This window comes from Sporobolomyces koalae, assembly GCF_050403365.1.
Source record: "Sporobolomyces koalae JCM15063 DNA, S_koalae_JCM15063T_v1_ctg15, whole genome shotgun sequence".
Classification (NCBI taxonomy): domain Eukaryota; kingdom Fungi; phylum Basidiomycota; class Microbotryomycetes; order Sporidiobolales; family Sporidiobolaceae; genus Sporobolomyces; species Sporobolomyces koalae.
The window spans coordinates 106,875-132,315 of NW_027481756.1; the positions used below are offsets into that span (position 1 = coordinate 106,875).

General features: G+C 54.6%; 6 protein-coding genes across 6 annotated transcripts; 3 read left to right on the forward strand and 3 right to left on the reverse strand.

The window, feature by feature from the left end:
- Nucleotides 1–1,318: 1,318 nt before the first annotated feature.
- TRA1 (histone acetyltransferase TRA1) lies at nucleotides 1,319–13,956 on the forward strand (the record flags this gene model as incomplete). Its single annotated transcript, XM_076678543.1, has 23 exons — nucleotides 1,319–1,496; nucleotides 1,571–1,731; nucleotides 1,803–2,414; nucleotides 2,488–2,625; nucleotides 2,688–2,816; nucleotides 2,891–3,665; nucleotides 3,743–4,020; nucleotides 4,090–5,016; nucleotides 5,082–6,353; nucleotides 6,420–9,925; nucleotides 9,983–10,130; nucleotides 10,192–10,208; nucleotides 10,273–11,548; nucleotides 11,614–11,925; nucleotides 11,987–12,088; nucleotides 12,157–12,357; nucleotides 12,429–12,631; nucleotides 12,701–12,929; nucleotides 12,993–13,073; nucleotides 13,145–13,322; nucleotides 13,384–13,535; nucleotides 13,608–13,775; nucleotides 13,846–13,956. 23 exons carry the CDS (start codon nucleotides 1,319–1,321, stop codon nucleotides 13,954–13,956), a joined length of 11,154 nt encoding a protein of 3,717 aa, XP_076534287.1.
- A 399-nt stretch (nucleotides 13,957–14,355) lies between these two features.
- Nucleotides 14,356–17,226, forward strand: JCM15063_004551 (uncharacterized protein; the record flags this gene model as incomplete). Its single annotated transcript, XM_076678544.1, has 3 exons — nucleotides 14,356–14,993; nucleotides 16,945–16,963; nucleotides 17,035–17,226. The coding sequence occupies 3 exons, from the start codon at nucleotides 14,356–14,358 to the stop codon at nucleotides 17,224–17,226; spliced, it is 849 nt and encodes a 282-aa protein (XP_076534288.1).
- Nucleotides 17,227–17,872: 646 nt separating this feature from the next.
- On the reverse strand, nucleotides 17,873–18,944 carry HTZ1 (histone H2AZ; the record flags this gene model as incomplete). Its single annotated transcript, XM_076678545.1, has 4 exons — nucleotides 17,873–17,965; nucleotides 18,045–18,311; nucleotides 18,754–18,851; nucleotides 18,935–18,944. The coding sequence occupies 4 exons, from the start codon at nucleotides 18,942–18,944 to the stop codon at nucleotides 17,873–17,875; spliced, it is 468 nt and encodes a 155-aa protein (XP_076534289.1).
- A 317-nt stretch (nucleotides 18,945–19,261) lies between these two features.
- Nucleotides 19,262–20,926, reverse strand: JCM15063_004553 (uncharacterized protein; the record flags this gene model as incomplete). The annotated part of the gene is made up of 1 exon (XM_076678546.1): nucleotides 19,262–20,926. One exon carries the CDS (start codon nucleotides 20,924–20,926, stop codon nucleotides 19,262–19,264), a length of 1,665 nt encoding a protein of 554 aa, XP_076534290.1.
- A 308-nt stretch (nucleotides 20,927–21,234) lies between these two features.
- On the forward strand, nucleotides 21,235–22,494 carry JCM15063_004554 (uncharacterized protein; the record flags this gene model as incomplete). The annotated part of the gene is made up of 3 exons (XM_076678547.1): nucleotides 21,235–21,431; nucleotides 21,516–21,702; nucleotides 21,781–22,494. 3 exons carry the CDS (start codon nucleotides 21,235–21,237, stop codon nucleotides 22,492–22,494), a joined length of 1,098 nt encoding a protein of 365 aa, XP_076534291.1.
- A 95-nt stretch (nucleotides 22,495–22,589) lies between these two features.
- On the reverse strand, nucleotides 22,590–25,325 carry JCM15063_004555 (gamma-glutamyltransferase family protein; the record flags this gene model as incomplete). The annotated part of the gene is made up of 8 exons (XM_076678548.1): nucleotides 22,590–22,608; nucleotides 22,676–22,771; nucleotides 22,848–22,915; nucleotides 22,984–23,228; nucleotides 23,293–23,521; nucleotides 23,591–23,706; nucleotides 23,769–24,659; nucleotides 24,818–25,325. 8 exons carry the CDS (start codon nucleotides 25,323–25,325, stop codon nucleotides 22,590–22,592), a joined length of 2,172 nt encoding a protein of 723 aa, XP_076534292.1.
- Between the last annotated feature and the right edge of the window lie 116 nt (nucleotides 25,326–25,441).

Here is a 25,441-nt window from a genome sequence, read left to right on the forward strand (position 1 = left end):
TTTACCACAGTCATCCTCATGCATACTCTGTTCTGAACGCTCTTGTACTCTCAGTGTTTGCTCGAGGAACGTGAGGGTTCCAATCGAGCGCATCCACCCAAACTCTCTTGCGTCCGTTTCTGTTCCTGCGGTCGTTCATTTCTGAGCAGATGAAACGACACAATCACACAGGATCGCAACAAGCTCATGAGATTGAAACTGACCAGTCTTTGTCAACTGTCTCGTCACATTCTTCTTTCCCATTCCCGCTTCTCGGACAACGCGAGGCGCGTGAGGGCTCTCAGATTGCAAAAGTAAAAGCAAGCATCGACATATCTGTTGTTGTCCACTCCACTCCAGCTCCAAGCTCCAAGTTCTGACTTGATGGCAATCTCTTTTCTTCTGCTTGTCTCTGAAAAATTTGGACGGCGAGAATTATGCGAATGTCGCCCAGCTCGTGTCTCTTCTGGCGCTGTCACAGAGAAGCCGAACCAAAAGCCTCATCCGCGAGTCCAGCGCCAACGTCGCCTACCCTGCTGGGAGATTCCGAAGAATCTCGACAAGACAATTGGTTCGCTCGGTTTAGTCGACAATTTGGAATTGGGACCAAGCGGGAACAAGCCCCGTACGACATCGGAGGTGACGGAGAATCAAAGGTGGAATCTGGTGGGGATGTCGTGGTCGAACTTGTGACTAAACCCCTATATCGAGGTCACGTGTGATATAATTTTGTGAGAATTCATGGTCGAGATGATACAGGTCTCGTTGACGAGGACAGTCACGAATCGAATTCCCGTCGATCAGGTCGCGTCGATATAGTTTCGATGCGTTGGCGGGAGCGAGCGCAGATTGGCGTCGGATCAGTGAGCTTTCGGAACGTGAGCGGGGAACCGTAGTTGACGCAACGAATGAGGAGGATGGCGCATTAGCTTGCAGCGATTGGACTTGGGCACCATCAAGACATGTTGTCTGGCGATGAATGCTACAACATGGGGCACGAAGTCCGACACGGTCAAAGTCAAGCCAGATGATTGGTGAGAGGTTTCGAGCGCGAGAACGGCTGCGCGAGTCCAAGCGGTTCAGAAGCGAGAGACAGCATGGTGACGAGTCGAGTCAAAAGCACGGGCCGAGACGAGAGTTAGGCAAGAGAGAAAGAGCAGCATGTACAGTGCGAAATGTCTCAAATATCGAATCGCAACGAGCGTCCAATCTTCGAGCGCCCGCCGCCCGCTCTCCGGGCAAGATTCAATCCTCATCACCTCTACAACTCTCAGCTCGAACGCGACCTTTGAGCATCTAGCGTCTCGGGAGCTAGGAGTGCACGCGCGCACGCACAGCGATGGCCGGTCCTCCCTCAACGACGTCGTCTTCGACCGGCAGGCGCACTTCGACCGGACCTGGACACTCGAATCAAGCCGGGACCACCAGCACCGTCCCGGGCACGTTCGGGCAGGGCTCGACGCTCGCAGGTCAAGACTTCCAGTCGATCGCAGACAAGCTCAAGTCGCATGAGACCGGTGTGTTCAACTCGACTCGCTCCTCCCTTGGTCCCTTTCGCTCTGCTGACCCGTTTCTCGATTCGACGACACAGACTTCAAGGCAAAGAACTCGCTCGCGACCGAGCTGCGCGACACGATCGAGATGCACCAGAAGGACCTCGACCTCGCCAAACTGTTCGAGGTCCTCGTTCCGACCGTCATCTCGATCCTGCGTGAAGGCAAACCTTCAATGATTGGCAATTCGGGCGAGAACGCGAGTTGTTTCTCTGTCGTTGTCACTCCGCGGCGATTTGCGACTGATGAAGACTGTAACGCGCGAAACAGAAATTCCGCAAACTGTTGATCGAAGTGCTCCTGCGGCTACCTCACGCCGAACCCTTGCGACAATATGCCCCTTCGCTCATCAGTCTGCTGTTGCACCTCTTGCGCACCGAGAACGAGGAGAACGCCCTCCTGTGCATGAAGACGTTCATCGACCTGCACCGCACCTACTCGAGGCCACCCCCGCCTACTGCGCCCACGAACCCCGATGGCACGCCTGCCAACACCACAAACGGTGGTGCACAGCAACCTCCAGCCCAACCAACAGACCAGACTGTGCTCCAAATGGAACAGAGCGTTGACGAGTTTCTCGAGATTGTTGCCGAACTGTTCAAAAACATCGCGAGCGTCGTCGAGGAAACATTCAGCGACACTGCTTCATCTGGAGGAGCTTCTGCGTCCAAGAAGGAACCGAGTCAGTCTCCAGCAGCAGCAGGAGGACCCCCAGCTCTCGAAGCTGACGGGAGTCAGGCGACGGGTCAGGTCGTACATCAACCGGCGATGCGCTCGTTCAAATTCTTGCAGGACTGTCCAGCTTCGATCGTGTTCATCTTTCAAACGTACCGACCCATGGTCAACAAGGCGATCGCGATCTTTGTTCCCCTCGTCTTTGATGTGAGTCGGCTGGTTTAAACGCTACTGGATTGTCGTTTCTGCATCTCATCACGATCAACTCTTGCTCTTTTAGTTCATTCAACTGCAAGCTGCGCCTCAAGCTCGGAAGCACGCGTCGATGGAGCCAGGTCAATCTTGGGTTGGCATCTGCCCCGAGATCCCGAAAGACAAGCGAGCCGCGTTCGAGAGCATGGTCATGGCCCAAACCAAGGTCAGCGTTCTTTCCTCCTGTCCTTTCTCCTGTCGCCAATTCTGAGGGGTCTTTCTGTGCAGACCATGTCGTTCTTGGCTTATGTACACCGGGTATCCAACACTGCGCTCTCGGCGTACCTCACCGTGCTGCCCGAGATTGCGATTCGGTTAATGAAAGACTGTCCATCTGAAGCAGTCGCCATGAAGCGGGTATATAGAGTCTTGCTCCCTCTTTGACAAACCATTCTCAAGCTCACCTCGTCTTTGTGTTTCTTCCTGACCAGGACCTGATCATCGCGACTAGACACATCCTGCAATCCGAATTGCGCTCGGCGTTCCTCACTCAGATCGATACCCTACTCGACGACTACGTCTTGACTGGCAACAGTGTCACCGGGCACGAGAACCTCCGCCCCCTCGCGTACTCGATGCTCGCCGACTTGATTCACCACTGTCGAGCCGACCTCACCTTGTCGCAACTGTCCCGCGTCGTCCACACGTACTGTGCCAACATTCACGACCCGACCCTCGCATCGGCGATTCAAACCATGTGTTCGAAACTCTTGTTGAACTTGATCGACCCGATCGCGAGCAAGGAACCTCAAGAGGCAGTCAAGATCTTGCAACGCATCTTGTTGAGTTTCGTCAGTCGCATGGAAGCGATGGCAGAAGTGAGGGACGAGTGGGGCAAGTTCAGCAAATCGAGGGACAGTCTTGGACAGACGATCGACAAGGTCAAACAGAGTGAAGCCGACAAGATCGAATGGGACTTGCGCAACCCGGACAAGGGCAAAGGGAAAGCGGCGATCGAAGAGGATGGCGCAGCAGCGGACCGAATGGACGTCGAAGAGACGAAAGAGGTAACGGTCACTGTGACCGACAAAGAGGACAAGATGGACATGGACGAAGACAGTCGAGACAAGGTGGCGGTCTCGAAAGACCAGGCGGACGCGGACAAAGAACCCACCTTGTTCGAGCTCGATGATGTCGATATCGAACGGGCGAAACCGGTGCGCAAAGCGGTTGTGATGGTCGATCCAGGTCCAGATCCGGTCAAAGGCGAGTTTCCGCTGTACTGTCTCGAGTCGAGAGGTAGCATGGACTGACTATTGCTTCTTTGCTTTGGCCGAGTTTAGATGCTCGATTCCTGTTCCGCAATTTGCTGTTCGGATTCAAGACTCTCGGAGTTGCCCTGTCGAGGATGGGGGGTCAGGGCCCGGATGCCGAATTGATGTGTCGGTTCTTCGATGCCGCCGTCAAGTGCATGGTCGTGTTCGACTCGTCACGAGATGGAGGCAGGGAGCAGAAAGAAGTCATGGAGGTTCTCTCCTCGACTCTAGTCGGCACCGAACTCGTCATCTTCCAGGAAGTGCTCGAGAACCGGATGGGCTTCTTCTTTGACGAATTGATCAGGGTCAGTCGCAGGAGTGCAAAATTATCATCCGAGTCAACATCAGACTGACAACCTGATGCTGCTGTACAGAATCACGAACTGCTCGTGATCCCGCAATCGCTGCTCTCGAACGATCAAGTCTCGCAGCATTTCGTCGCCATCCTGTTCCGATTCCTGTCAGACCGCCTTCCAGACCTCGGCAACAACAACAAGGAGAACACCTCGGTCATGCTGCGCTTGTACAAGATGTCGTTCATGGCGGTGACAATCTTCCCAGAGAAGAACGAACCCGTCCTACTGCCCCACTTGACCAACTTGATCATGAACTCGCTCAAGTTTGCTCAACAAGCGTCCGAGCCGAACTCGTACTACCTCCTCTTGCGAGCTCTGTTCCGCTCGATCGGTGGCGGTCGGTTCGAAATCTTGTACAACGAGGTTCTGCCTTCCTTGCAGGTCCTGCTCGAACAGCTCAACGCGCTGCTCAAGTCGGCAGACAAGTCCAGGAAGGACCTCTTTGCCGAACTCATTCTCACCGTGCCCGTTCGACTCTCAGTTCTCCTTCCGTACCTGTCCTACCTCATGCGTCCTCTCGTTCACGCCCTCCAGGCCGGTACCGACCTCATCAGTCAAGGACTGCGGACTCTCGAGCTCTGCGTCGACAACCTTACGCAAGAATTCCTTGGCCCGCTCATGGCTCCCGTCATCGACGAGGTCATGGTCGGTTTGTGGAAACTCTTGCGTCCGTTGCCGTTCAACCATCAACACGCGCACACGACTATGCGGATCCTAGGCAAAATCGGAGGCAGGAACCGCAAAGGATTCGAACCGCCAAAGCTCGAATGGAAAGCTTCTGAAACCGAAGCTTTGTTGAATTTCAAGTTTGAAGGCAAAGATGCCGCAATCCGAATCACCCCTTTGGTCGATGTTGCACTCAAGATCATCAAACGCGGAGACTTGCACTACCGCCGAGTCGCATACCAGTTCCTGAAATACTCAACCGCGATTTTCGTCAGACAAGTAAGTCGCACCAGGTTGTGCTTGTTCGAGTCGGATGTTGATCTAACTGTGATTCGTCCTCGCAGGCTCTGCCCACTGGCGAACCAGCAACAACGTTCGGCAACGTCTTGCGAGGTCTGTACGAAGCCACTCGCATCGAGGAATTCGCAGACGAAGCCAACAAGTACATCATCGATGTCTCGCGCCTCGTCTTTGATCTCGAAACCGGAGTCGACCTTCCAGAGGATCCGGCAGCGTCCAACAATGCCCTACTCCTGTCTTCGGCACTTCTCGATGGAATTACCGAAAATCTATGCAGTGTCGATGCTCCCGATCTCGCCAAGGCTTCCGAACAGACACTCAAAATCCTCGAAATCCTCGTCTCGAGGGTACGGACCACGAGCGAACTCGACTCGGCTGCTGCGCTCGTGAGCAAGCTCATGTCGCGCCTCGCATGCATCTGTTACGATTCGTCGTGGCAACGCAAGACTGGAGCCGCGATGGGAATCAACCTGCTTTCGTCCAAGGTCGACCTCTCGAAACGCACGATCGCCAAGCACAGTGTCGAGATTGTCCGTGGACTCGTCTTTGCAATCAAGGACATGCCGGGAGAAGCTCCGTCCAACTCGCAGATGGTGATCGACACGCTGTACCACGTCGTTCGCGTGTGCAACGAAGCGGAACTGCGCAAGGAACTCGAAGGCAACGCACCCTCGCTTCACTACCTCTGCGGTCTCCTCCTGCTGGAGACCTGCAGTCAAATCGCAACCGTGCGAGAGGTCTCTAAGCAAGCCCTCGATATCATTTCCGAAGTGACCAAGATTCCGCTCGCCGAACTCCTTCTGCCGGTACGAGACCGACTCTTGCAACCGATCTGGTCGAAACCGCTGCGGGCCCTTGAATTCACGATGCAGATCGGTCACATCGACGCCGTGACTTACTGTGTCACGCGCAACCCGCCGTTGATCGAGATTGACGAGAAACTCATTCGAATCTTGCACGAGGCTCTCGGAATCGCCGATGCGGAAGACAGCGCACTCCTCGGGGGCAAGGCTACTCACAAGACGATGGCACCTCTCACTCATCTTCGCGTCGTCAGCGTCCAACTCCTCTCGGCCACACTCGCAAACCCTCAGTTCAACACGCCCGCGTACAACCAATATCGGATCCGGGCGCTCTCGATCTACTTCAAGCTACTTTACGCCAAGTCGCCCGAAGTTGTCGATGCAGCGTACCAGAGTCTCAAACAGGTCATGATCTCGCAGGGCAAGCTGCCCAAAGACCTCTTGCAGACCGGACTCAAGCCGGTTCTCATGAACCTAGCCGATCATAAAAAGCTCTCGGTCGCGAGTCTTCAGGTATGTCGCACTTCTCAGCACTTGCGAGTAGACTTGTGCGGGACTGACTAGATTGCTCTTCCACAGGGACTCGCACGATTGCTCGAGCTGTTGCCAAACTATTTCAAGGTCGAGATTGGTATCAAGCTCGTCGAGCACTACCGCAAGCTCGCAGTGCCGAGCGATTTGCTACGAGCGTCCGCAAAGCAGCCCTCGGAAGACGGCGAACTTGAAGTCATGGCCGCGATCGTCAACGTGTTCCACCTCCTACCGAGTCCGGCAGCAGGCCAGTACCTCGAAGAAGTCATCAAGATGGTTGTCGACGTCGAGAGACTGCTCAAGAAACTCAAGACGAGTATCTTCACGATTCCGCTATCCAAGTTTGCGCGACTCCACCCTGCCGAGACCACCAATTTCTTCTTCGGTCGCCTCAGCGACGAACGTTTCGTGACGACGTTCCGAGCGATTGTCGCGTGCGAGCACGCTCAGTCGATTCGCGAGAACATCTCTTCAAGGGTGACGGAACTGTTCGACCCTTGCTTCGAAGCTGGAGGCGACCTCGGCTACCACGCGGCGCTTGTCATCAAGGAGCTCATTCTCTTCGACAAGGAGTGGATCGTCAAGAACGACTCGGTCTTGAGCCGCCTGATTCAGCGATGGGTATCGGACGTGCGAAGGCAACGTCTCGCGATGCAAGGACTCGCGCACGTCCAACAACTCAAGGAAGACGCGGTCGTCGTCGAGATCTTCATCTCTTTCCTCGAGCAGGCCGAACACATTGATCTGTTGTTCCACGTTGTCGACTCGTACACTTACTCGACTTCGGCCGACCATACCGTCCTTTCTCGATTCCTGAATCGCCATGTCGCCCTCAGCTCGAATGTCACCTTCAAGCGTGCCGTGTTGGACCGCTTCATCGACATCTTTGAGAATTCCGGTGTCACCGACGCGCACAAGTCGGCCGCTTTGCGACTCTTGGTCAATCCCATCCTCTTGATCTCGTTCTCCCGCGGAGCGCGAGAGTCGGGTTTGATCGATGTCGAGTGGATCAGCAAGGTGCACAAGAAGATTTGGCAACCCTTGCTCGCAGGCGCGCCCGATATTGGAACGCTCGACGAGGAGGAATTGCGAGTCGAGCTGTGCCACATGTCGACGCAACTCGTGCGCAACCTCCCGGATCTCATCAACTCGAGCGACTCGAAGAAGGACGTGATCAAGTTTGGTTGGGTCAGCATCAGGTTCGACGACGTGATCGCCTCGCAATCAGCTTATCTCCTCATCGCGAGCTTCCTGTCACAATTCGAGTCGCCGACAAAGATCATTCTCCAGATCTACCTCGCTCTCCTCCGCGCTCACCAAGCCGAAGCCCGCAAGATTGTCAGCGAGGCCCTCGATATCCTCGCTCCAGCCCTGCCGAAACGGATTCCGAGTGGCAATTCGGCAAGCGGACAGACCATGTCGTCTCCGGCTAACGAGCCCATCTGGGCAAAGTGGACGCGCAAGGTTCTCGTCGATGAGGGCTCTCAGGTCTCTCTCCTGATCAACGTCTACCAGCTCATCGTGCGCCACCCCGACCTCTTCTTCAGCACTCGAGAGCTCTTCCTGCCTCACATGGTTGCTTCGCTCGGGAAACTCACTCTCAACACCGGCATCACTTCCGATACTCGTGTTCTTACCCTCGATGTGATCGAGCTGATTCTCAAGTGGGAGAAGAAGCGTCTCGAATTGACCAAGCAGGAACAGGCAAAGATCGAGCCGGAAGGAGACTCGATCGACCAAGCTCTCACCACCTCGCCGAAACGCGAAAAGAAGGCCGATCGAGCAGGTTCGATCGCACCCTCGACGACCAGCAGTGGACCTTCGTCAACCTACATCCCACCATCGACTTTGAGGGATCAAGTTGTCAACAATCTTCTTCGGTTCATCTCGAACGCGACCGAGCCACTTCAGCGCAACAACCTCGTCTTCCGCGCCCTCGGTCTGCTTCGAGAACTGATCGGACCGAGTGTTTGGGGCGAGAGCAACGTGAAATTGTCGTTCTTCCAACGCACTTTCGCCAACGACGTCACGGAGGACCTCCTGAACCAGCTGTGCAACTCGGCTGAAGTCCTCAATGTCGTCAGCTCGTACAAACCGGCAGACTGGCACCTCACGAACATTGGGATCCTACACTCGATTGTCGAGAAAGGTTTCTCAAGCGGCGAACCCCGTCTCGCGGCCGCTCTGCGTCCAGTCGTTGAGCGCCTCTTCGAGCATCTGCCAAAATCGTCACCGGTCACGGACACGAGCAACCTCAGCCCGCAAGCGAAAGCGTTCGTCGAATGGGCTCGTTCGGCCGTGGACGAAGGCCTGCGATCGATGAACAACCTCCCCTCGATCATGCTCATCCTGCAGTCTTGGGGCAAAGTCGAACCGGAGCAGATCGACCCGTTCATCCCGTCGCTCATTCGGGTCTTCTCTCGCTTCGCCAAGGAGCACGCTGCCTCTACCGCAGTATCGTCCGCCGATCCGCAGTTGCGACTGCTCGTGAGCAGTATCGAAGTTCTCCGTCAGCGCGTCTCGTATCTCAATATGGATCGCCGATGGTTCTTGAGTGGCATTGTCACGCTCGTTGAAAAGTCGTCCAATGTCGACGTCTGCCGGTTCCTCCTGCAAATGACGAGGAAGTGGGTGTTCGATCACGACGAGACGTATCCGACCGCGAAAGAAAAGGCCGGCATTCTCAACAAGATGATGTCGTTCGAGACACGAAACAGCGAGGCACTTCAGAAAGAATACCTCAACCTGATCCTCGACATCTACACGGATCCCACCCTTGCGCGATCGGATCTTACCTTCCGTCTCGAGTCTGCGTTCCTGATGGGCTGCAAGATCCGCGATCCGGTCATCCGGTCAAAGTTCCTGGCCGTCTTCGACAAGTCGCTTCCGACCGGCCTGTTCAGCCGCCTACACTACATTGTCGGTCTCCAGAGCTGGGAGACATTAAGCGAGACATACTGGATCCACCAAGCGCTCGACCTCCTGCTCGGCGCCGTCGATACTCAGGATCGCCTGTTTGTGCTTCCGCCCGGCGCCTCGCTCGACCCTCTCTCGTCGCAATTCGTCAAGCAGCTCGAATCGTACGACACAGGAAGTCTCATCGGCGCAGCGCGCAAGCTGCTGTATGCCGACCCGAATGCGACTCATCAGACCTGGATCGCCACGTTCAAGGCTGGATGGGCCTGCCTCGCACGGTCCGAGCAGCGACACGTGACCGAGTTCCTCGTCACTCTCCTTATGCGCGAGTACCATCTCCGCAGTGTCGACCGTCGCCCGAACGTCGTCCAGACCCTCTTGCAAGCCGCTCTCGCATGCTCGCCGACTCTCATCCTTCCGCCACACGTTGTACGGTACCATGCTCGCACCTTCAACGCCTGGCATACCGGTATCGAGCTCCTGCAGAACACGCTCGAGTTGCCTCGTGAACCTGAGACGGTCAAAGAAACCGCCATGGACGCTCTCACCGAGCTCTACGCTGAGTTGAGTGAGGAGGACCTCGTGTATGGCCTGTGGAGGCGTCGAGCTGCATTCAACGAGACCAACGCTGCCATCAGGTGAGCTTCCATCTCTTGCTGTGCCCTGAAACCAGACCCCTGACTATTCGTGTGTAGCTGGGAGCAAATTGGCGAATGGAACCAAGCGCAGGTCCTGTACGAATCGGCGCAGATCACTGCTCGTACCGGTGTGCTGCCGTTCAGCGAGAGTGAGCTCGCGCTGTGGGAAGACCACTGGATCGTTTCCGCTCAGAAACTGCAACAGGTATGTTCTCCTTGTCTGTTTCACTTGATGTGATGTTTCGCTGATATCGGTGTCTTTCCAGTGGGATGTTCTATCCGAGTATGACCATCGTTCACATACCTGTCTCGTTCCGTTCGCATTACTGACTCGCTTGATCCCACAGTATGGCAAAGAACGAAGACAACAAGGAGTTGCTGCTCGAATGCGCTTGGCGCCTTGCAGACTGGAATCAGGAGCGTCCTGTGATTGAAGCCGCCATCGAATCCATGAACCCGGTCCCGACCCCTCGTCGACGTATCTTCGAAGCATACCTCGCTCTCCTGTCAACTTATGCCCCGGGCAAGACAGCCGACGAGATGACGGCTGCGAAGAAGACCTTCAACAAGCTCTGCGACGAAGGCATCCAGCTGTCTCTGCGCAAGTGGTATTATCTGCCCGAGACCGTCACGCAGGCACATGTACCGCTACTGCAGGTATTCCAGCAGTTCGTCGAGCTTCAAGAAACACAGGCAATTTTCCAGTCCCTCATTCAGACAACCGCGGCGAATCTCGATACACGATCGAGCGAGCTCAAGAGCATCTTGGGCACATGGCGAGACCGATTGCCAAACTTGTGGGACGACGTCAACATCTGGAGCGATCTCGTTGCATGGAGGCAGCACGTCTTCTCGGCGATCAACAAGCACTACCTCCCGCTCGTTCCGCCTCCGAATGCACCTGGCGGCGCCCAGAACGCGAGCTCATTTGCGTACCGAGGTTTCCACGAGACGGCTTGGATCATCAATCGATTCGCGCACGTCGCCCGCAAGCACCATCTCAACGAGGTCTGCATCACTTCGCTCACGAAGATCTACACGCTGCCCAACATCGAGATCCAGGAAGCGTTCCTCAAGCTTCGCGAACAGGCCAAGTCTCACTACCACAACCCTGCCGAGCTCGCTTCGGGTCTGGAAGTCATCAACAACACCAACTTGATGTACTTCAACGGCCCGCAGAAGGCCGAATTCTTTACGCTCAAGGGCATGTTCCTCGCCAAGCTGCACCTGCACGACGAGGCGAATCAGACGTTCAACCTTGCTGTCTCGATGGACATGACCTTCGCCAAAGCCTGGGCAGAATGGGGCGAGTATCAGGACCGCATGTTCAAGGAGAACCCGACCGAGCTCACGATCGCGGCCAACGCGGTCAGCTGTTACCTGCAAGCGGCCGGGCTCTATAAGAACGCCAAGGTGCGCAAGATGCTCGTTCGGGTGCTATGGCTTCTCAGCCTCGACGACGCGAACGACACGATTGCGAAAGCTTTCGAGAACTACAAGGGCGAAGTCCCTTCGTGGTACTGGATCACGTTCGTACCGCAACTTCTTCTCGCGCTCTCAGGTCAGCGAGAAGCTCGGTACTTCCGTGTCATCCTCGTCAAGATTGCGAAAGCCTATCCTCAGGTGAGAGCGTTTCGGTGCCGATTCTACCTCTTGAAGCTGATCAGTGACATCCTCGTCAATGTCAGGCTGTGTTCTACCACTTGCGAACCACGCGAGACGAGTTCACGATCGCTCGCCGACAGCTTATCTACCAACAGCGCGCGGCAGCCGCAGCCAATGGTGATACGAGTGGAGCATCGGATCAGCTTCCTCCCGGCGCACAGGATCGCTACCCAGTCGAGTACATCCAGGAGATCCTCAATATCCTCAAGACGGCGTTCCCGCTTCTCGCTTTATCGCTCGAGATGGTCACGGACCAGTTCGTCAATCGTTTCCGGCCGCCTCCCGAGGAAGATATCTACCGCCTTGTGACGAACCTGCTCAACGACGCGCTCCAGGTGAGCTTCGTCGATCGATCGTTCGCGGCTTGCTCATCCTGCTAACCTTCATGAGATTCAGAAATACAACGCTCGTGCCCTTCAGCCGGACTACGATGGACAGCTCGCACCCTACCAGGTTGCAAACGTCACCGGATTCGCAGAGAACCTTCAGGTCGACAAGGTGAGCAGATCTCCGGAGAAACCATGACGGTCCCAGCTTGCTGACTCGGTTCTCGATCTCGTTCCCAGGAACAATTCAAGCACGACTTTGTCACCTCGAAACCGACCATGCTCGAATTCATTGAGCGTCTGCGACACTGGAGAGACCGCTACGAGACTGTGCTCAAGCGTACCGCGAACCTGGGACAGCTGGCAAACTCGAGTCACTGGCTCGTCGAGTTCCAGTACCAAAAGTTCGACGAGATCGAGATGTTCGGTCAATATCATCAGGTGAGCCGACAGCGTCTACTCTGGCCGCGATACGAGCGATGTGGCTCATGCTTTCTCGGTCTTGGGAGCAGCACGAGGACAACAACAACAATTTCGTGCGGATCAACCACGTCAACAACGAGTACAAGGTCATTTACTCGCATGGTACCTTCTTCCGTCGCCTTTCTTTCTTTGGCACAGACGGCAGCGTGCATCAGTTCTCGATACAGATCCCGGCTGGTCGAAATGCAAGGCGCGAAGAACGGATCATGCAGCTGCTGCGCATGCTCAACTGGTTCGTGCTTTCCCGCGATCTGTAGGCAAGCTCGCACACGTTGCTGACTTTACCTCGCAATGTCTTCAGCCCCTTGGCATCTCGGAAAGAGTCACGAAAGCGTGGACTCCAGTTCAACGTGCCCGCGATCGTGCCCTTCAGCGGAGGTGTGCGTATCATCGAGAACGACGATTCGATCACATCGCTACAAGACGTGTACGAACAGCACTGCCGCTCAATCGGTATCTCACGTGAAGATCCCATCCTGGCCTTCACAGAGCGGATCCAGGCGTTGTACAAGCAGACTCCGACAGGCGATGTAGGCCTGTGCCCTCTTTTCTGTGCTTCATTCTGATGTGCTGATTTCTCGCACATCCGATAGCGTGCTGCTCTCTCGATCGGTCGACAGGAGATCTACGAAGAGATCTCGAACAAGATGATTCCTGACACGATCTTGCAAAAGGTGCGTCGCATGTTTGCCTCTCTCAAGCGCAACACGTACTGAACATTATTCGCTTTTGGTGCAATCTGCAGTACCTCATCCGCACGATGGTTTCGCCAAGCGATCTTTGGCACTTCCGCAAACGCATGACCATGTCGATGGCGTCGTTCATCTTCTCTTCCTACGTGCTGTCGACTTCGGGCCGCACTCCTGCAAGAATGCACATCTCGCGTTCGACAGGAAAATTGCACAGCTCGGAGATGGTACCATGTAAGGTCTGGAAGCACTCAATGTCATATCGAAAGCGGGACTAAGCGATCTCCTGATGCAGCTCTTGCCGCCGATCGACCCGAATTCTTCAATCCCGAATCGGTACCTTTCCGCTTCACGCCGAACATCCAACGATTCATCGGTCCTCACGGTACTGAGGGTCTCCTGATGAGCTCGCTCATGGCAATCGCACGATGCCTGACGGAAGCAGAGGTGCGTTTCAATTTTTCCTGTCGCGGTATCTCGACCCATGAGAACTGACCGCCGCTATGTATACACCCGCAGCACGATCTCGAGCATCGCTTGAGCATCTTTGTCCGCGAGGAAACTGTCTCGAGGCTGACCTCGTACAAGCTCGAATCGCGAAACGGCATCCGATCCGACGTCAACGAGGCTGTCGAGGCAGTTTGTCGACGAGCCAAGGTCATGGCCTGCAAATTTGAGCGAGAAAAGGTGAGATTGATGAGAGCGATTGCTGTTGAGCGCGAGCGAGAGCTGACAGGCTTGAGAATTCTTCGCACAGGCCCCGAGCGCATCGACGCCTGTCAATCAATCTCTCATCGAGCTGTTCTTGCAAGCGACTTCGCCCGCGATGCTATCGAGACTCGACCCGTTGTCGCTTCCCGCTCTGTAAGGAGACGCAACATGATCTCCGCCACAAAAAAAAAGAGATTCTCCGAACATCTCGACCTGCACGATACCCGCGCCACGCGCTGCCTCTATTGATAACGTACCCTTGTTGTACTCCTCTTTTACCGATTCCCGCTCTCTTTATTGTTTCTCACATGCACAGAGTAATGCCGAGAAAAGTCAGTGATTTCCTTCCTCTCCGATGTTTGTTCGAGCCGTGAGTCGGCGCCTATGCGCATCAGACCTTGCTCGTGTCGTTGCGCATGAGGTATTGGGATCACTGCTGAGGCAGCATCCGCGATGCCGAGCGGTGTCGGAATTCGCTGCGAATTACTCTGCCCCTGGCGCTCCCCTTTCACCGTCTCCTGAACTGGACACATTGAGCGCACGCTCCTCTCGCTCGATGCATCCGTCCGCATTTCAACTCTCGTCCAGCCACGCTGCCGGCGATGTCCCACAGGAGACATGGACAAGCGAGACTCAAACCGTATCATTCAACAACTCGCAATACCCGGAGTTCCTCGCTCAAGTTCCGTCAGGCGCTTCCGATCAGATCTCGACTGTACAAACAATTACATCGCATCGCTATTCTCTCCGAGAGCGTCGACGATCTTCGGCATCGACTGCCTCGACGGCTTCCTCCGGTGCAGTTCTGACTCCAGACACGAGCTGGGACAGTCCTCGCTCGTTTCGACTCTCGAGTCGACGCGATCGTCGCTTGAGTGTCGCTCCTCACAATCTCGATGCTCATATGCAGCACCTCGAGCAAGCGAGACAGGATCCAGCCGAATCGAGCACTCTCAGCCTCGACCATCGTCTCGGATCGCTTGAACTCCAAGACTGGCTCAATACAGGCCCGACAATCGAAGAGCAGCTTCCAAGCGAGGAAGACCAGGAAGCTATTCGAGACGAGGAAATGTTCGGTGCCACTGAGACGGACCCGGCGGCGGCTGTGCTTGATTCGGATCTGAGCTTGGCTGCCCTTGCCGCTCTCTCCCAAACGGGACTATCCGTTGTTGATTCGAGAATCATGAAGAACAGGTTTGCAACAACTTGGTGAGCTGACTCTCCCGGTCTCGAGACGCAACCAAAGCTGATTGAGTTTGTCAGTGTAGGATCCACGCCACGTACGAGCGCCGTGCGGGCTCGACGATCGCAAAAAGAGACATCTGCGAGACTTACTCCATCATCTGTCGCCAGTACTCGATCGAACCCGTGACGTGCGGAACCGAGTCTCCACGGCCCTCGCGCTGTATGAGGAAGCACTGACAATTCCAGGGCAGAAATTCTGTACTTGGGAGGATCATACGACAGACCTTCCCAGGAATCCAGGTGTGTAGGCTCATCCGAAGGGATGACGCATGGCTCGACTTGGCCATGATCGGCAGTTTGGAGCTGTCAGCTTCTTTCCGTCAATATACTCGGCTGTGGCCTACATCGCCTTTACCGATGCACTTCTATCGTCATATAGCCCACCACCAACTACGAGGGATTCTGCTGAATCCGGTAAGTCCAGTCCGCTCTCGACTTTGCGGACGGGTTGTGACCACACAAACACCACCCTGCCGCCAGACACAGCTCAAGGGAGTGTCTCTGATACAGACGACACGCATGAAGCTGAAGAGTCATTGTCAGCTCGGACCCGCCGTTCCACGATGCAGCATCGAGTGGAAGCTGGTTTTCCAGACGTCCAGGAGGCGCAGGCAGTCTTATTCGCGGACACGGCAGACACGACCGCGTTTCGTATGCTTTGGAACAGCTTCTCGTCCTATTGCACCACAGCCTTCGCTGCTGCGAGCCAGGCGCAATTCGGGTGCGATCCCAGCCCAGCGCTCTTCGACAAGTCGCAGCTCAAACAGTTTGCTTCCGTTTCCCAGGCAGCTACAGAAGACGATTGTAGCGTGGTGGTTGGGACATACTCGGAGGCAAATCAAGTTCATTGAATCTACGGACACCCGAAACCTTTTCATCCGGGGACAAGCTGGTCTGTACGGGGCAAGTCATTTCATCGAACGATTCACTCGAGATCCTCGAAAGCTGATCCTTCGACTTGTGGAACAGGGTTTTCTTGATCGTATCACTGCTCAGCACGCCTCGCTCACGCCGGAGTCTGTAGAGCACCTCAGATCGCTCTCGCGGAACGTGCGTTCCTCTCTGCCTTCACTCGTGACCCACATCGCTCAGCAAAACCTTGTTATAGATCGAGTCGGGCATGATTCGCGCGCTCTCGAAGTTCTCTGATGGTCCGCCCCGGACAATGCTCCTCGAACTTGCGATCCGATTCGCGCATCTGTTGCGTCTATCACTAGGCGCCAAGAAACAGGTTTGCTGCCTCTCTCGCTGCAATAACATATTCGGCTCTGACGCAGGAAGACGCAGTTTGATCAGGTCGAGCAGAGCTTGCTGGATATTCCCCCAAATGAGCTTGGCGCGGCCTGGAAGAATCTTTCAGATAGTGATGCCCTTGGTGCGCGCGCACTTGACATCGTCTCAGCCGACTAGTGCCCTTATATTTTCATCGCATAGATACTCTCTCTCTTGTCGACGTTCCCACCGATCCGATTGCACAAGCATTCCAAGGTCTGTTCCTCGACATCGCTCTCGAATCTTGATACCACCGCTCAAGGTGTTCCATCCTGCAGACCTTCAAGCCATATTCGACTCGAAATCGCTAACCCCTAAGACTATACTCGACTGGCTCGACTCTCAGCTTGAATTCTGGACTATCGGCGACGACGAACTCTCGCTCCTGGAGCGGTCTGCGTTCGTATCGTCTGTGATCGTGCGCGCTGCATCCGAGACAGGGTACGTTAGCATCCGTTGCGAGTTTCGTACGTGCCGACATTCTTGACATATCTCTCGGCAACAGCTGTTCGGAAGCCGTGCTCGAAACAATACGCAATCTTCGAGACTTGTGCGAGTACGGGCAAAAGTCCTTTCTCTCCTTGTCAAAAGCTCAGCATGACTGACGTCCTCATTGTTTGAATCCCAGAGCTCATCTCCTCTACAGGGTAAGAATCTGATTCGGCTCTCGAGTTGATCAAGTAGGACTGACTTCTTACCGGACCGGATTGATCAAAAGGCGGTTCGACGTGTATCCCTCGTCTTCAAAGCGCAGAGCACGAGTATCGATGTCACTACAGATGAACACTACCACGACACTGGCTCGTTGGCGCTCGATGCCCTCGCACCTACTTCTGACGACCGTTACGATGCTGCATCACCTCAAGCCGTTTCGTTTTCAGCTTTGATCGATACGAACCAACTCGGATAGGTTCAAAATTTGAGAACACCGAGGGGGGGGATCCCGCAAATCGTTTCGAACCCTGAAACCGAGTCAACGATTCGAATAACTGAAGAATGGATGATGGGTCCGAAAGCGCGAGCATTAATGTCAAAAAAACGCAATTCAAGCTTGCAGGTTTCGCTAAACAAATCGCAATTCTCTTCCGCTTCTTCCAATGCAAAACACCACCCTGCCTTGAGCGGACATTTCTTGAGGGGATGTAATCTGAGCGAAAGTGTGAGAGAGAGAGAAAGGTGATCCGGTCCAGGGGCATACGCGGTAAATGGGATTTCAAAAAAGAATGAAAAAAATGGGGGGCGTTTCAAAAGAGTGAGAGAAAGGCGAAGCAAAAAATTCAGGTACGAGGCTGGGAAGGAAGAAAAAAAGAGAAAAGGGAGAGAAACTAGGATGAGAAATGAGTGGGGAGAGAGAAAACGGGTATAATGAAATATGAGAGAGAGAGAGGAGAGAAGCGAGAAAGCTCGTATCGACCACAAGCAAACACGAGGGTGTCGTTGAGGGGAGGCAGGAAGGGGGAGTTTGAAAAGAAGAAAAATGACAACACTGGAAGATTTCGAAACAAAAAAGTCTTCAAAACCGAGGGAGGACACAAGTTGGGGTGATTTTCTCTCTTTTACTTGGGACCTTGAGGCATGGGCTTGGGGATCGACATGGGTTGTTGTTGAGGAGGAAGGCCGAGCATCTCTCCAGGTGCCTTGATCAAGTTCTGTTTTTTTTTTTTGTTTCCAAAGATCAGCACCCAGATGGGAAAACGAAGAGCTTTGTCAAAATGGGTTTTCTCTCACCTTGTGGATATGAGGCAAGACTCCTCCTCCGGCGATCGTGGCACGGATGAGCGAGTCGAGTTCTTCGTCACCTCGGATCGCGAGTTGCAAATGCCTCGGGGTGATACGCTTGACCCTCAAGTCCTTCGAGGCGTTGCCGGCAAGTTCGAGGACTTCGGCCGTGAGGTACTCGAGGATGGCCGACGCGTACACGGCAGCTTTGGCTCCGACACGCATGTTGTTTTGAGTACGCGCCTTGAGGTAACGGTGAATACGACCGACGGGGAACTGTCAACAAAAAACCCAACGAGGAACCATGTCAGTTTCCTTTCTTCGGCCGAATGACGCGTCCTTTTGCTTGTTGAGGAAAGTTGGTCGAGACGCGTGCCGGAGGACAGATGCGATCGGAGGGAAAAACAAGCGCGACAAGTCGCACTCGGAACCCGATCGCGTCGCGAACCAGACAGGGTGGTTCGTAAACTCGTAAAGAGTAGTACGAAGACGCGTTCGGTCGGTCGGGGGCGGCGAGACGAATGCCGAGCGATCACTCCCCGCTGCTCCTTCGATTGACCCCTCTTGCCGACTCGATCGCGCGACATCCATCCAAGCAGCTCGTACGCGTAGCGACACCGTCTTGCTAGCGCATGAGCGATTCGCGCGCGATCATACGGTCGTGACGAGGCGAGCAAAGTCGCTGATGTATAACTTGAGGGAAACAAACAAGACTTACTTGTAGACCAGCCTTCTGCGAACGAGTCGATTGGTTCTTGTCGAGTCCACCAGCACCTTTTCCTTTACCACCTTTGCCACCTTTGCCTCCTTGGTTGACTGAGAAGCCGACGAGGGGGGAAGAATATCCAAACGAGGCGTCAGTTTCAGGATTCGACGCGCGCACACAAGGGAGCGCGTACCAGAGTTCATCGTGTTTGTTGCGAGACGAGAGTGAGGTGTAACGAGAGCGCGTAGAGCGAGGAGATGCGGGGGACGGCGGGAGGTGGAGGAAGAGGTCAGGAGTGGCGAGGGCGACCGGCGCGGGTCCGCTTCGAGACAAACAAACAAACCCGAAAATTATCTCTTCCTCGGACTTAGGCGACAGTAGCTCGCCTCATCATACCATGTTCAACTTATCACGACACGCTTAGACAGATGAGAGAGAGAGAAACAACAACAAGGTCGGATATCGAAAAAAACAAAACAATCTCCATCACCTTGAGCTTGCAAAAACACGCGCAAGACAGTCACTGCGCCTGCATTTTGGTCGGATCGAGCCTGTACCCTTGCTTCGATGCTGCCTGGTGCACGATCGCCAACAACTGGTTCAGACTGTCCTGTCCGAGGTTCGACAAGTTGAGGTCCAGTTGGGGAGCTGGCGTCGAACCTGATGTCCCCTGATCGACCAGCTGCGCACTACCTTGTTTGCGTGGAGTCGATTCGTCCGGCGAGAACGCGTCCGGATCTGATTCAGATTCTTCGGTCGAAGCGGCTTCGTCGTCCTCGTGATATTCACCTCCATCGTCACTATCACTCGCGATGTCTCGATCTCTTCGTGGCGTCAAGGAAGTACGACGTTGTTCCAATTGTCGAACGCGTGCTTGTGCCTCGAGCGCTTGTTGTTTCCATTCAGCAACCTCTCGTTCGAGTTGTTGTACTCTCAACGTGAGCGATTCGCGTTCCAGTTTCGTCTTTTGTCGATTTTTGGCTTGACGTTCACGTTCCTGAGCTTTGCGTCGTTCTTTCGCTTCCTCTTCCGTGTAGATCGCTCGAGACGATCGTTTCGGCTTTGTCGAAACCTCACCTGCTGCTGCTGCTGCTGTTGTCGAGGGTGAAGAGGCGACTGGGGTGGGCACAGGTCGACTCGCAAGTGGAGCTGGGGGTTGGGTTGAAGGATTGAATCGAGCAGGAGGAGTAGGGAGAGCGTTTTCAGGAACAGGCGAGAGAGGGGGTTTCTTGCGAAGTCGCTTCTCACTCCCTGTTCGACCTTGGTCCAGTCCTGAACCAGTCGATGTAGTACGCTCTTCCGTGATTAATGACGAATCACGAGAAGAGGTTCGAGCGCGTTTCTGACCTCGACTCGGTTCGTTCGATGCCTGTTGTTGTTGTTGTTGAAGGACGAGTTGCTGGTTGTAAAACCCTTCGTTTTCAGAAGTCAACAGGGCCAACTCTTTCTCAAACTCTTCCCGAGTCAACCCTAGAACCGGTTCATCTTCTTCCTCCTCCTCTTCGTCACTCTCGTCGTCGTCGTCACCTCCTACGTAATCCTCGTCATCATCGTCCTGATCACCTCCCGTCAAGGCAGTATTCCCAAACACTCGAGCCCACCAATCTCGACTGCCTTCAGGTTCCTGATGAGGGATGATCGGGTCTGGCGTCATCAATGTTCGAGGCGTGAAGGTCGTATGCTCTGAAGTGGCCGGCGTCGAGATTGGAGCCTCCGAGGGTGGTGGTGCAATGTTCAAGAAGGGCAAGAAATCTGGATCGTCTTCTTCATCGGAAGAAGGGAAATCGAAATAATCGTTGAACAACAAGGTTGCGGGATCTTGAGCTTGTACATGTCGATGACGGTCCCCGCGTTGGTTGCCTCGTCGTGATCGGGATGGACCTGAATGTTCGTCTCCGCTTGCAGACGTCGAGCTACTTTCCTCTTCTGGGGGTTCGTCCGGCTGTCGGTCGTCGTCTACCTCGTCGTCTTTGGATCGTTTGCGAGTTGTAGAAGTGGTTGCGGGCGAGGAAGCGATTTGATTCCCACGTGTATCTGGAGAAGGTCGAGCTTGACTTGTATGAACCGGATTCGAGTGTGAATGCGAATGTGGATGGTGCGATTGAGACTGAGCGGCGGCAAGGAGTTGCAAAATCGCTTGCGCGGAACTCGCGGCCAACTGCGAAGGTCCAGTTCCAGTCGACATGTCCTCCTCTGCTACGAGAAACTCATTTGAGTAGGAACAAGGATGGCAAGCTCATGATTCTGAAAGGGAGAGAGTGTTGACTTACTTCGCGTCCTCCCCGCTTCTTTCACCGACGCGTTGTTTAGAGACCTTTGCCGTAGCCCACCGACAATCAGATAATCTTGACGGGCTTGCACGAGTTGAATGACGCGTCCGAGAGAACAGCCTTGGTCAATGACCGTTCGCGAAACCATTCGTTTTGACATTCATCGCTCTCGACTCGAGGCGCTTGCCCTTTTTTCCTTACACGACGTCATTCACAGAACAACATGTCGAAGCAATCATTGAGCAAAGGGACCCTCGGACTCAAGTTCATGAACCGGACAACTCCTGGCGCGAGTCCTTCATCTTCATCAGCTCCATCTCCTGCTCCTGCCGCCCCAGTTCCGCCTCCCAAGTCTGTCAACTTGAATTCGAACACTTCGGGGTCCGAACCTCGATCACATCAACCTAGCACGACCCCTTTGTCTGCCTCATCGCAAGTTCCTCCATCTCTCTTTCTCTCGCGCTCATGCCAATGCTAATGTATCCTTTGTTGCCGATCGCACAGTAAACCTACGATAATTCACGAGACATCCTACCTCTCCTTCCCACTCCTCTCGACTAGCATTTCCACCACCACCGCTTCTTCGAGCGATGCCACCTTTACCAACGCATCGTACTACAGTTCAATGCCACTCACAACGACCGCGATTTCAGGTCGAAGATCTTTTGGAGGTGCCAACATTGAGATCGAGGTCAGAAGACATTCTCCACGATTCAGAATTGTTCCACTAACACTGACGATATGACTATTCTTTTTTTTTTCCCATTAGAAATTGAACGACCCCAATTCGCATCAGGTCCAATCGAATTCGAAAGGAGAACGAAGAGGAGACGGAAACCAGGAATCGAAATCTTCGCTCAAGAAGAAACAACGACAATTGCCCATTTCAGGACGAAGGACCGATTTGAACCCACCCAAGAAACGTACGAGTGATGTCGCGACCCTTGCTTCCAATTTGAAGAAACCTCGAGCTTCTTCGGGGGGTGGTGATCAGTTTGAGAAACCTCGTGGGTTCGAAGGGGCGAAACTTGGTTCGACTTCAGCATCATCGACGATGAAACGAGACAAGGGGAAAGGGAAATTGACAAAGGGGGGATTGATGGACGATGATGCTCATGAATGGGGCGCGAGAGGAACAACGAGAGAGTGGGATAGAGGAAAAGAGACAGACTTGGAACTTGGATCAGACGAGGAAGATCAACGAATCCTCGACGAGATTGATCAGGACGACGAAGACGACGACGAGGATGAGGAGGACGAGGACGATGTGACTGGAGATGAAGAGGAGGAAGAGATCAGGCAAATGCTCGTCAAGGCGAAAGCGGTCGATCGAGAACGGCAACGTCGTGTCAGGCAACAAGACATCGACAAACAACTGAACCAGCGAGAACAGAGCATGATGGCGGAACCTCGAGCTCGAGCGAGCAAGATGGACAACAAGAGCAAGGATGTCGTTGCCAAGAAGGGCAAGGGTCGAACGTAGACTCTTCTCGACAATGGGCGAAACACACACTGTTGCTTCTGAGCGCTAGCAAGATGCTCTCGGATCAAAAAAACATAATTTTCAGGTTGCATGATCTAATATGCAGCGGGTACCCTGTTGCACCCCAAATCGAGGGATCAGATTCATTGTTCCTAGCGGGTAGGATAGAAGACAAACGCACCCATTCTTGCGAGAATCTGAAGAAGCGAAAAATTTGCCCTCCTTGTCCCGCAACACGGCTTGTACCTCGGAGATACCGACGTTGACATCAAACAGCCTGCGTATCCAGCACGAGAAAGTGATCAGCGACCGATCTTGAGATTTCGAGTAGAACATGTGATCCTCTTCTTTACGATAGGTTGTGGCCGCGAGTAGCGAGTTCTTCGAGCAAGTCGGGTCGATATCCAGACTCGACTGTGACCTGTCATATGACTCGCGGGAGAGTGATCAGCGTATAACATGGCTGTGGGGAAAAGTCGAAGCGCTTACATAGTCTGGCAAGAGCTGATGGTGCACTCGCGGTTGCTCGATCGAGTTTGCAACGTCGTACCCAGCGTCGAGGTTCAAGATTACTTGCGCGACTGAGCCAAAGATGCGCGATCCTCCCGAACCTCCCAAGGCGAGGTAGACCCCGTGAGGCTCGAGCGGGGACAACGAGAACGGATGGTCCATGATGAGCGGCGCCGTAGACGAGAGCGGTCGTTTGCCCGGTGCGGGATAGTTGTACGGAGACGCTTGTATCGCAATAAAGTACACGTCAGCAGGCGTCGCGCAGACGAACACGTGAGAACGACTCACGACGCAGGCCAAACGCATCTGGGATGCCAGGAGTTGCGAAATCGTCCATCTCGTCATTGAGGATGACTCCCGTTTCTTTGTCCATTACTCGCGAGCCAAACAGCAGGTTGACTGTGGTCGTGAGCGACACTGCTCCTCCGTAGCGATCAATGACTGACAGGTGAGTTGTTCCGTGGTCCTCCTTGACATCAAACCTCGGATGGTAGTACGGCAGAGGATGCGTCCTGTCCTGTAGCGGGGCAGGGATTTCTAGTGTCAACCACCACTCGTCGCACAATAGCAGTGCTCGCATGCTTACATCGGTAATGTTTGCTCGAACACGACCGGCATACTCGATTGTCGGGATCTCGGCGAGTCGATGGGCGTTGTTGACGTAGGCAGGGTCGCCAACTTGGGTTCGCGCAGCGAAAGCAACTAGACGAGGCGAAAGCTCAAGTCAGGTGTACGAGCCTCATTCGGTTTCGAGATCAACGTACATTTGAGGGCTTCGATGAAACGGTGCTGGCTGAGACCAGTCTTGCCGTCCTCATCGTAGTCCTTGTACCCATCGAGGGTGTTGAGCAAGAGCTGAATAATGGGACCGCCACTCGGGTAGTGACCGGTGTAATACTTGCGACCTCGATACTCGGCCTCGAGCGCTCGCGAAACAATCGGGCGATAATTTTCGAGGTCTTCGGCAGTGAGGATACCTCCTGCATTCCGGATCGTCTCGATCAGATTGTCGGCGATGCGATTGCCCTTTTTGTAGAATACGTCGGCTCCCTCTTTCGCGATCGTATCGAGCGTGTTGGCATACGCTTCTCGGTGCACGAGCTCGCCTTCGTGCAGGAACTCGCCATCTTTCGTAAACATGTCGGACCAGTCCTCCTCGTCCTTCATCCACTCACTGATGGTGGGGCCTTCTTTGGTGCCAGACCACCGCGCGTTTAGCCGTCTCGACAACTCCTTGCCGACTTTGAACTCCCTAGCGAGATCTGCTGCCGGTTGGAAGATCCTCTCCCAACTGACACCTCCACCGCAGGCCTGGTACGCGGCTTCGAAGCCTCGGATCTCGCCCGGTACTCCGATCGCGAGTCCGCCAATCTTGGACGCTCGCGCACTGTCCCACTCGTCGTCTTGTGGTCTCGCATCGGGAGTGAACATGTCTGCCGTTGACCCCGTCGGGGCTGTTTCACGAAAGTCGATCGAGAGAGCATGCGAACAAGTTTTGGCAGTTGCTGTATACGGCGAGAGCGGCAACGTTGAAGTCGGAGGTCTGATAACCATGAAGCCTCCTCCTCCGATTCCAGAGGAGAACGAGTTGACGACACCAACGCAAAGCGCCGTAGCTATGGCGGAATCGACTGCCGTACCATTGTCCCGAAGAACTGAATGAGCGAGAGTGATGGTTTCCGTCAGTTCCTCGATCTGGCTCTTCATGGACATGTATGCCGAGCTTGGAAGCGGCACTCGAGTGATCCGTTGAATCACAGGATAGAAGCCACAGCATTCCTGCCGCGTGAATGAGCTCAGCCGTCAAACTTACCGTCAATTCCGATCTGACTGCATCGCTCCTCCTCACTCGCGACGGCTCCATTCCAGCCAGTGACCAGGAAGTTCGGGTTTCTCAATCCAGCTTTCGGAGGAGGCAACCTCGTGAAATCGGGTGTGTCCCTTCCACCATTGTCATCGTCACTGCCTCCCTTGCCCCTTCTCCCGATCGTGAGGGGCAGTACGATCGCGAGTACGATCCCACTGATCAACAGAAACGCTCCAAGCGCAACGATGGCGATCTTGACCCTTCTCCGCCGCAAGTACTTGCCTCGCTCAATCTCGGCCGCGGCTTGTTCTTCGGGTGAGACATCGCTCGAAGGTTCGAGACTGGATGCGGCGAGGGGGAGTGGGTTCCCTGATGCTCGTGAGAGCGCGCGTTGACGATAGCTAGGTCTGCTCGCGAGGAGTGGGGTACGTTCGGTCTCGGGCGAGTCGGCGAGCGTGGCATGCGGGTTCGCTGGCGGTGTGCGCGAATCGGCTTCAACCTTGGGTAAGGTCATATCAGTGCCGAGCGGCCGTTGAGAGCGCTGAGGAACGGGGAGCGACGGGGCGAGCGCGCAGCTGCGGGCGAGCGATGAAATCGGTGGGACCACGTGATCAATATGCTCAGGACACC